The 11,084-nt window shown below is 41.3% G+C and overlaps 1 protein-coding gene across 2 annotated transcripts; it reads left to right on the top strand.

Annotated features, from left to right (window-relative positions):
• The first annotated feature begins 241 nt into the window (after positions 1-241).
• Positions 242-4,709, top strand: LOC106602855 (mitochondrial fission 1 protein). Of its 2 annotated transcripts, none has more exons than XM_014195789.3 (5): positions 242-723; positions 1,124-1,256; positions 1,437-1,513; positions 2,110-2,215; positions 4,249-4,709. In XM_014195789.3, exons 1-5 carry the CDS (start codon positions 607-609, stop codon positions 4,353-4,355), a joined length of 540 nt encoding a protein of 179 aa, XP_014051264.1. In that variant the 5' UTR covers positions 242-606; the 3' UTR covers positions 4,356-4,709. The 2 variants fall into 2 exon arrangements, with proteins under 2 accessions (XP_014051264.1, XP_014051265.1); XM_014195790.2 differs by having other exon boundaries at positions 719-996.
• Positions 4,710-11,084: the final 6,375 nt, after the last annotated feature.

Below are 11,084 nucleotides of genomic sequence, written 5' to 3'. Positions count from 1 at the left end.
CCTGCTTGAATCCTTCTCAAAACCAATTAGAAGAGAAAGCCAGAGGCCCCTCCCCTCTGAACTTCTCCTCCAATGGATGAGTCCGTCATTTCTAGCAATGCGCTAAAATGGTGCTAGCCAGCCAATCTTGTAGGTGTTGGAGGATATAGTGAGTTGAGATTGGTCAATAGCCCACGATGTCAGAGAATTTGCAAAAACTTCAGATGTGTGTTCAATTCGCTTGAACGTTTGCTACGTTGCGGAATGGTTTGTATTGAATGACACTTTCTCCCCAAAAATGCGGGGGTGTATTCATTAGCTGATTCTGTTGCTAAACGCTTTGTCGGTTAAGCGTTTTGTAACAGAAACCGTTTTCGCCAAACAACTGTATTTTGTTATTAAACTGAAGTTGTTGTTCAGTCCTGTCTTTCCTCAAAAAATAAGCAACTGGAAGAAGTTGGAAGGAACCCTGCGGACTTCACATGGAAGAATCGATCATTTATGCGCAGCTATTGCCAAAAACGTCGGACTATTCAGATTGGAAAGGCAACGTGTGGAAACCATACACATAAAATGACTAGCTATATCTTCCGTTCAAGAACCCACTTTGAAGAGCGTTTTGAGTAAATGGTTTATTTTGCTAAGCTTTTGCAACAGAATTGGCGTAATGAATACACCCTTGTTACTTCATCCGGAAACATGGAGGCTGTCGTCTGTGATGTTGTTTCACCAGAGGATCTCTTGGTAAGGTTTATTCCTCCGACATGGCATGGTTGGCGATTTGACCGAGCTGACATTGAACGTTTAATTTGGCCTTATCGGCGTATCATTTATTGGAGATATCGAGGCCAATTCAGTAGAACTAGTTACAGTAACGTAAACTACTGTAGCTTCTAACTAACGTTAACTAGCCTGTCGTTGTTGTTTGGATATTTAAGTTATGTTACACAGTGGTTCTGGATAGCATTATTCGCTAGCAAGCTAGCCATGTTTTTGGAGATTGCTAATGAATCAGATGTGAGTGACAATACGAAGCTCTAGCTAGCTAAGAGAACGTGTCATAAGCTCAACCATCATTGCAATTTAATAGCCGTCATTGCATCATTCACCATCAGCCATTATTGCTGGACATTTTTTTTTGCAGAAATTTGAGAAGAAGTATTCTACGGAGTTGGCTAAAGGGGATTTGACCAAAGACACAAAGTTTGAGTATGCCTGGTGTCTGATCAGGAGCAATTTCCCGGATGACATCAATAAGGGCATCGTTCTGCTGGATGGTAAAACATCAACTGGACACCGACTCATTAGCTTAGTCCCAGATATGATTGTGCATATACCCGACTGTTATGATCAATGTCAATGCCAAACAGATATAGGACCAGGCTACTAACATTACACCCCTATCATTTAAACTGAAAGTGAACAGAGATGCTAATGTTTTTTTTCTGTCACTACAGAGCTGGTTCACAAGGGGACCAAGGATGACCAGAGGGACTACTTGTTTTACCTGGCTATTGGAAACTACAAACTGAAGGTGCTGTGAATTTAGTTTTTCCCCCTTGCCACTGTCCTTCTACTTGCTGTTGGGGGTCTAGGCTGGGTTACTGCAAAGCACTTGGTGTTAACCTCTGATGTAGGCTTCACGAATACATTTGATTGGTGCATGTAAAACAATTATGTCTTAATTTGACCATGTCCAGGGATTGATGTTGAAGTCTGAAAGACACTTGCCCATCTGGCAAGTCGGGAGAGTTTTTTTGGTTTCCCAAAGATTATGATCACTTGTCCGAAAATGTAAAATAGCTATTTACACGCTAAAATACATTGCCTGCCTTTCACCTACAGGGGAGGAATCAGAAAGATCAGTGCTGGAATTCTTTGTCTTTTGGCTGTTATTAGTAAAAACATTACCAGAGCAGCCTCAACTTTCCCTACTGCCATAAATTGTCTGTCTTTCAATTAAACAATGGGGAGGAACCAGAAAGACCAGTTTTAGACTACTGGAATTAATAGCAGTTTGGTTGTTTTTATCATCTACCCAATGGGGTAACCTCGACACATGCTCAGTGTGCTCACTTGCCCCAGGCAATAAGGCAATCCTTAATGTCCATCCCTGATGTCACGCCACAGGAGTATGAGAGGGGCCTGAAATGCATCCGGATCCTCCTGAAGAATGAACCAGGGAACACGCAAGCTCTGGATCTGGAGAAGCTCATAGTGAAGGCAATGAGGAAAGGTGAGGTCAGGGTTAGTCTGAGTACCAATCTGTTTGTGTTATCATGCCAACTCCTTGTAAATCACTGTCATGCCAAACATGACAATTCTATAAAGAGTTGGCAAGAAAGCAGAAACAGACTGGCAACCAGGGTAGGGTAGAGTGGTCAATCAGGAGTTCACTGTAAAATGTGTGTCCCACACATCCATCAGCAATATTTGGTATTGAAGATTAATCTTCAATATTATATGCATAGCAGTAGGTACAATTTAAGTCTACAGTCAGAACAACCATAGGTGTGTTTGAACACCTGGTGTAGTTTAACAGAAATGTTACGCTTTAAAAATGTGTAAGTATGAAATTTGATAGATACTCTACAGGGATTGGCTTGCTTGAATGTAATGTTGAAGTCGGAAGTTTACATACACCTTAGCCAAATACATTTAAACTCAGTTTTTCACAGTTGCTGACACTTAATCCTAGTAAAAATCCCCTGTCTTAGGTCAGTCAGGATCACCACTTTATTTTAAGAATGTAAAATGTCAGAATAATAGTAAAAAGAGTGGTTTATTTCAGCTTTTTTTTTCTTTCATCACATTCCCAGTGGCTCAGAACTTTACATACACTCAATTAGTATTTGGTAGCATTGCCTTTCAATTGCATCACTTGGGTCAAATGTTTCTGGTAGCCTTCCACAAGCTTCGCACAATAAGTTGGGTGAATTTTGGCCCATTCCCCCTGACAGAGCTGGTGTAACTGAGTCAGGTTTGTAACCCTCCTTGCTCGCACACGCTTTTTCAGTTCTGCCCACAAATCTTCTATGGGATTGAGGTCAGGGCTTTGTGATGGCCACTCCAATACCTTGACTTTGTTGTCCTTAAACCATTTTGCCACAACTTTGTAAGTATGCTTGGGGTCATTGTCCATTTGGAAGACCCATTTGCGACCAAGCTTTAACTTCCTGACTGATGTCTTGAGATGTTGCTTCAATATAGCCACATAACTTCCCTACCTCATGATGGCATCTATTTTGTGCAGTGCACCAGTCCCTCCTGCAGCAAAGCACCCCCACAACATGATGCTGACACCCCCGAGCTTCACGGTTGGGGTGGTGTTCTTCGGCTTGCAAGCCTCCCCTTTTTCCTCCAAACATAATGATGGTCATTATGGCCAAACAGTTCTAATTTTGTTTCAGAGAACATTTCTCCAAAAAGTACAATCTTTGTCCCCATGTGCACTTGCAAACCGTAGTCTGGCTTTTTTTATGGCAGTTTTGGAGCAGTGGCTTCTTCCTTGCTAAGCGGCCTTTCAGGTTATGTCGATATAGGACTCGTTTTTACTGTGGATATAGATACTTTTGTACCTGTTTCCTCCAGCATCTTCACAAGGTCCTTTGCTGTTCTGGGATTGATTTGCACTTTTCGCACCGAAGTACGTTCATCTCTAGGAGACAGAATGCGTCTCCTTCCTGAGCGGTATGACAGCTGCGTGGTCCCGTGGTGTTTATACTTGCGTACTATTGTTTGTACAGATGAACGTGGTACCTTCAGGTGTTTGGAAATTGCTCCCAAGGATGAACCAGACTTGTGGAGGTCTGCAATTTTTTTCCTGAGGTCTTGGCTGATTTCTTTTGATTTTCCCATGATGTCAAGCAAAGAGTCACTGAGTTTGAAGGTAGGCCTTGAACTACAGCCACAGGTACACCTCCAATTGACTCAAATGATGTCAATTAGTCTATCGGAAGCTTCTAAAGCCGTGACATAATTTTCTGGAATTTTCCAAGCTGTTTAAAGGCACAGTCAACTTACTGTATGTAAACTTCTGCCCCACTGGAATTGTGATACAGTGAAATAATCTGTAAACAATTGTTGTAAAAATTACTTGTCATGCACAAAGTAGATGTCTTAACCGACTTGCCAAACTATAGTTTGTTAACAAGAAATTTGCGGAGTGGTTAAAAAACGAGTTTTAATGACTCCAACCTAAGTGAATGTAAACTTCCGACTTCAACTGTAGCTATATATTAGGCCAAAAACATTTGTTTGTCTCCCCAGATGGTTTGGTCGGCATGGCGATAGTTGGAGGGATAGTTGGAGGAGTCGGCCTTGGCGTCGCTGGATTGGCTGCACTCATTGGGATGGCTGCATCAAAGAAGCTCTAAACTATTTGGACAACCCTACCGCCAAACTCCTCCAGATACCCAGAATGCCTCAATATAACACTGGCTGAATTGAGTATAACACTCTCCTACCTACCTACCTATCTTTTCTTTCAATAAATATAACAATTAATCCTCCCTTTCTGAACTAATTAAAAGTGAAATTATATTTTGTAAAAGGGAACATTAAAGTAAAATGTTGGGACACAACTGTTTTTGTTACTGTACTGAAAGGATGTAATCTTAACACTATATTAATGAACAGAAGTTTTGCTAATTTATTCATTACTATTTGAGTTATTGTAAGACAAGCCACCATTGCTCTATGCTGAAATCTATTAAATTCAGATAAAATCATTTTAGGAAGGTTTTGAATGCTTTTCTTCCACTTTCCCTATTATTGTAACTGCCTCAATATCCATACAACTGTATGGATACTCAGAAGTTTACATACACCTTAGCCAAATACATTTAAACTCAGTTTTTCCACAATTCCTGACTTAGTTAAAATTCCGTTTTAGGTCAGTTAGGATCACCACTTTATTTTAAGAATGTGAAATGTCAGAATAATAGTAGAGAGAATGATTTATTTCAGCTTTTATTTCTTTCATCACACTCCCAGTGGGTCAGAAGTTTACATACACTCAATTAGTATTTGGTAGCATTGCCTTTAAATTGTTTAACTTTGGTCAAACGTTTCGGGTAGCCTTCACAAGCTTCCCACAATAAGTTGAATGAATTTTGGCCCATTTCCTCCTGATAGAGCTGCTGTAACTGAGTCAGGTTTGTAGGCCTCCTTGCTCGCACACGCTTTTTCAGTTCTGCCCACAAATCTTCTATGGGATTGAGGTCAGGGCTTTGATGGCCACTCCAATACCTTGACTTTGTTGTCCTTAAACCATTTTGCCACAACTTTGTAAGTATGCTTGGGGTCATTGTCCATTTGGAAGACCCATTTGCGACCAAGCTTTAACTTCCTGACTGATGTCTTGAGATGTTGCTTCAATATAGCCACATAACTTCCCTACCTCATGATGGCATCTATTTTGTGCAGTGCACCAGTCCCTCCTGCAGCAAAGCACCCCCACAACATGATGCTGACACTCCCGTGCTTCACGGTTGGGATGTTGTTCTTCGGCTTGCAAGCCTCCCCCTTTTTCCTCCAAACATAATGATGGTCAAACAATTCTATTTTTGTTTCATCAGACCAGAGGACATTTCTCCAAAAAGTATGACCTTTGTCCCTATGTACGTTGCAAACCGTAGTCTGGATTTTTTATGGCGTTTTTTCAGCAGTGGCTTCTTCCTTGCTGAGCGGCCTTTCAGGTTATGTTGATATAGGACTCGTTTTACTGTGGATATACATACTTTCGTATCCGTTTCCTCCAGCATCTGCACAAGGTCCTTTGCTGTTGTTCTGGGATTGATTTGCACTTTTCGCACCAAAGTACGTTAATCTTTAGGAGACAGAATGCGTCTCCTTCCTGAGCGGCATGACGGCTGCGTTGTCCCATGGTGTTTATACTATGCAGATGAACGTGGTACCTTCAGGCATTTGGAAATTGCTCCCAAGAATGAACCAGACTTGTGGAGGTCTACCATTTTTTTTTCTGAGGTGTTAGCTGATTTCTTTAGATTTTCCCATGATGTCAAGCAAAGAGGCACTGAGTTTGAAGGTAGGCCTTGAACTACATCCACAGGTACACTCAAATGATGTCAATTAGCCTATCAGAAGCTTCTAAAGCCGTGACATAAATTCCAGAAAATGTCCAAGCTGTTTAAAGGCACAGTCAACTTAGTGTATTTACACTTATGACCCACTGGAATTGTGATACAGTGAGTTATAAGTGAAATAATTTGTCTGTTAACAATTGCTGGAAATATTACTTGTGTCATGCACAAAGCAGATGTCCTAACCGACTTGCCAAAACTATAGTTTTAGACATTTGTGGAGTGGTTGAAAAACGAGTTTTAATGACTCCAACCTAAGTGTGTCATCTTCCGACTTCAACTGTATATGCTTTGATAAATCTAAATCTCTGTGTAATAGATAGGAATGTTTAGATTTGATGAAGGAAATGCATACATAAAGGATATTGTTATGTGTATGTGTTGAACTGTTTCAGTAAGTTTGTTGGTATGTTGTTTTGCTTCTCAACCAACAGGGCACTTGTCTCAGCAGTTTATCAGATGAAGCATTAGGCCATAGAGTTTGCTTGAAGACCCATGTATTTAGCCTGGACCCAGATGTTTGTGTTGTATAGCTGACAGCAACCATATGCATTATGGCTATATAGCACAAAAAGATCTGGGATGAGGCTACAGTGAGTGCAGTCACTTGTAGAAGTTTTGTCATGTTCTACTGGTGTTAGGATGTAGATAAGGGAATTTCAGATGGACTGTGGGGATACCCTTACTTGTTTGTAGTTGACTAGAAGGCACTTTTGATGCAAGTTGAACAAATCGTTTCCATACATGGATAAAAGGTCTCGTTCTGCAGTATTTCTTTGATTTTGCTCAGTTTTACCAACCCGCAAGACCAGAATGTAACTAGGGGTTTGTTGAGTGCAGAGCTGCTGATAACATTGAAAGTGATAGTCACATTTATTGTACAATAAAATATATATTAGATTTGAGCAAGTATGGAATCCGTTGGAATGCTTGCACTCAATGCACTGTAGCATTGAGTGATGTTTTCTTTCTGCTTATTGATTTTTTGGGTTTGTTGTAGTGCCTAATAAAAGGCATGCTGCCAAATTAAAACAAAAAAAATATGGGTATTGTAAATAAAGACAAGGTTGTAATGAAATTACTCAAATTCCTTCATTCTTTGGTAACAATGAGGATTAAATTAAACCCACAATGTGGAACTAAACCAATGCTACATAAAAATACTTTTTACAATAACCTTTTATTTTGAAATTCAGGGAAATGTATTTGAATCTCAACACACAACAGAATGTTCTCTGGAAGGAAGGTATACCTCTGTTTCTGGAATTGTGTGGTCAAATATGGAGGGGGTTAACAAATGTTGGTGTAATGGCACACTATAATGACCAAAGTCACATTTTATTTGCACACCACTGATAATGACAGAAGATCAGTGATAGTTCATTTTGGTGGTGGATGAAGGGATAATTGTATAGAACAGGCCATGTTAGACATTTCCCACAGTGATTTTTTTTTATTTAACCAGGCAAGTCAGTCAAGAACAAATTCTTATTTACAATGATGGCCTAGGAACAGTGGGTTAACTGCCTTGTTCAGTGGCAGAACGGCAGATTTTTATCTTGTCAGCTCGGGGATTCGATCTAGCAAACTTTAGGTTACTGGCCCAATGCTCTAACCACTAGGCTATGGGCTGCCCCAGAATTCTTGATTGATTTGCCAACATCCTGATTCCTGATTGTAATAAAATGTGTAATTTGTAAAAGTTAAATTGGTGTGGGGGGGGGGGGGGGGGGGTCATTGTTAGGGGTCACGCAGTAAAAGTTTAATTTGAAGTCACATTCCATGTCTTTGTGTGTGTGAGCTTGTGTCCATGCGTGTGTTTGCCTATCAATCATGTTTATTGACTGGACCAAGGTTTAAGGCAGAAACTCCACTGAAACTCTAGGCAATACACAAACACTGGCTATTCAAGGTTGTGTAAGCTGTGTTGTGTATTAGTTGTGTAAGCTTGACTTTTACTCAACATTGTGCTCATGTACCATGTAACTAATCTGTTACGTTATCAGCAAAAATATTGTAATCAGATTACAGATACTTTTGAAAAACTCAATGATTACTTCTATGATTACTTTTACATTATTTTAAGATGCCTATCATTGTTTTTGCAACCTGTGGACAGCCAGTGAAAAATGCGCTCTTGCAACAGCTGCATAGTGCAGATCCCAGCCTATCGAATAAAAGTTTGAGGGAGTTCCTCCTAAACTCCTCAGTGGTATTGTCCTCCATATTGTCAAAAACTAGTTTAATTTAAGAAAACCACAAGTGGGGCTTTGGTTGCTTACTGTCATTCGTGCTGATACAAAAAAATCCATAGGCCTATTGGACACATGCTCAAACTCGCACACTTTTGCTAGACTTAATCAGCTTATTGAGATATCAGTTACACCAACAAAAATGTAAACAATATGCCTATAGTAAATGCAGCATATGACATTCATTTTTCACATACAGCACTTTTCGGTACACTCTTAGAAAAAAAGGTTATCTAGAACCTAAAAGGGTTCTTCAGCTGTCCCCATAGGAGAACCCTTTGAATAATCCTTTTTAGTTCCAGGTAGAACCCTTTTTGTTCCAGGTAGAACCCTTTCCACAGAGGGTTCTATATGGAACCCCAAAAGGGTTCTACCTGGAACCAAAAAGGATTCTCCTATGGGGACAGCCGAAGAATAAATCGATCAAATTTATTTATAAAGCCCTTCTTACATCAGCTGATGTCACAAAGTGCTGTACAGAAACCCAGCCTAAAACCCCAAACAGCAAGAATTGCATGTGTAGAAACACGGTAGCTAGGAACAACACCCTAGAAAGGCCGGAACCTAGGAAGAAACCTAGAGAGGAACCAGGCTATGAGGGGTGGCCAGTCCTCTTCTGGCTGTGCCGGGTGGAGATTATAACAGAACATGGCCAAGATGTTCAAATGTTCGTAGATGACCAGCAGGGTGTTGACAGATAATCACAGTGGTTGTAGAGGGTGCAACAGGTCAGCATCTCAGGAGTAAATGTCACTTGGCTTTTCATAGCCGATCATTCAGAGTATCTCTACCGCTCCTGCTGTCTCTAGAGAGTTGAAAACAGCAGGTCTGGGACAAGGTAGCACGTCCGGTGAACAGATCAGTGTTCAATAGCCGCAGGCAGAACAGTTGAAACTGGAGCAGCAGTATGACCAGGTGGACTGGGGACAGCAAGGAGTCATCAGGCCAGCTAATCCTGAGGCATGGTCCTAGGGCTCAGGTTCTGAGAGAGAGAGTGAACACAGCCTTGCCATTGAGAAGGGTAGACACAGGAAAACCTGGCTCCCTGTAGAGGAAAGGCTGTGCAACCACTGCACAACAGCAGAACCTGAGACGGAGCTGCATTTCCTGACAAAATGTAAAAAATATAAAACAATTAGAGAGTGTCATTTCCCCAAATTTAAAACCCTTATTCAAGGTTTCAAGGACCTCTCTGATGAGGATAGGCTAGGATAGGGAGAACGCAGAGAGCTGTGGGTTGGCAGCGCACTACACTGCTGCCTGCCTTAAGTTGAGGGACAGTGTCTGACAGACCAATCAACCTACACATGTCCTCTACTGTATATGCTTATTGTTATTGTTCAATGTATGGTTATTTTGACCCTTGGTTATTGTTGTTACTGTTGTCCCGTTGACAATTTTGATTCTTATTATTTTCATATTGTAAATATCCAAAGTAAGCTTTGGCAATATCTACATTGTTACGTCATGCCAATAAAGCATATTTAATTTAATTGAATTGAAAATAGAGAGAGAGAGAGAATACTTGAATTCACACAGGACACCGGATAAGACAGGAGAAATACTCCAGATATAACAGACTGATCCTAGCCCCCCGATACATAAACTATTGCAGCATAAATACTGGAGGCTGAGACAGGATGGGTCGGGAGACACTGTGGCCCCATCCGACGATACCCCCGGACAGGGCCAAACAGGAAGGATATAACCCCACCCACTTTGAGAAAGCACAGCCCCCACACCACTAGAGGGATGTCTTCAAACACCAACTTACTTACTTACCAACTTACACCAACAACTCAAGGCCGAGTATAGCCCACGAAGATCTCCCCCACGGCACGAACCTAAGGAGGGGCGCCAACCCAGACAGGAAGATCACATCAGTGACTCAACCCACTCAAGTGACGCACCCCTCCTAGGGACAGAATAGAAGAACACCAATAAGCCAGTGACTCAGTGGAGAGAGGGGAACCGGCCAGGCAGAGACAGCAAGGGCGGTTTGTTGCTCCAGTGCCTTTCCGTCACCTTCACAATCCTGGGCCAGACTACACTCAATCATAGGACCTACTGAAGAGATGAGTCTTCAATAAAGACTTAAAGGTTGAGGCCGAGTCTGCGTCTCTCACATGGATAGGCAGACCATTCCATAAAAATTGAGCTCTATAGGAGAAAGCCCTGCCTCCAGCTGTTTGCTTAGAAATTCTAGGGACAGTAAGGAGGCCTGCGTCTTGTGACCGTAGTGTACGTGTAGGCAGGACCAAATCGGAAAGATAGGTAGGAGCAAGCCCATGTAATGCTTTGTAGGTTAGCAGTAAAACCTTGAAATCAGCACTAGCCTTAACAGGAAGCCAGTGTAGAGAGGCTAGCACTGGAGTAATATGATCAAACTTTGTGGTTTTTTTCCATATTGTAGCAGCCGTTTTTTAGCACAAACTGAAGTTTATTTAGTGCTTTATCCAGGTAGCCGGAAAGTAGAGCATTGCAGTAGTCTAATCTAGAAGTGACAAAAGCATGGATCAATTTTTCAGCATAATTTTTGGACAGAAAGTTTCAGATTTTTGCAATGTTACGTAGATGAAAAAAAGCTGTCCTTGAAACAGTCTTGATATGTTCATCAAAAGAGAGATTAGGGTCCAGAGTAACGCCGAGGTCATTCACAGTTTTATTTGAGACGACTGTACAACCATCCAGATTAATTGTCAGATTCAACAGAAGATCTCTTTGTTTCTTGGGACCTAGAACTAGCATC

This window comes from Salmo salar, chromosome 04 (genome assembly GCF_965601325.2).
Source record: "Salmo salar chromosome 04, fSalSal1, whole genome shotgun sequence".
Classification (NCBI taxonomy): Eukaryota; Metazoa; Chordata; class Actinopteri; order Salmoniformes; family Salmonidae; genus Salmo; species Salmo salar.
Note: the sequence above shows the minus strand (reverse complement) of the source record. Positions and strands in the feature narration are given on the sequence as shown.

What these genes read in the sequence shown, in the direction of transcription:
- LOC106602855 (XM_014195789.3), top strand. Translation starts at nt 607, where the DNA reads ATGGTTTATTTTGCTAAGCTTTTGCAACAGAATTGGCGTAATGAATAC. An exon ending in TTTCACCAGAGGATCTCTTG is followed by an intron (nt 724 to 1,123) that starts GTAAGGTTTATT and finishes TTTTTTTTGCAG; the next exon opens with AAATTTGAGAAGAAGTATTC. An exon ending in AGTGAAGGCAATGAGGAAAG is followed by an intron (nt 2,216 to 4,248) that starts GTGAGGTCAGGG and finishes TTGTCTCCCCAG; the next exon opens with ATGGTTTGGTCGGCATGGCG.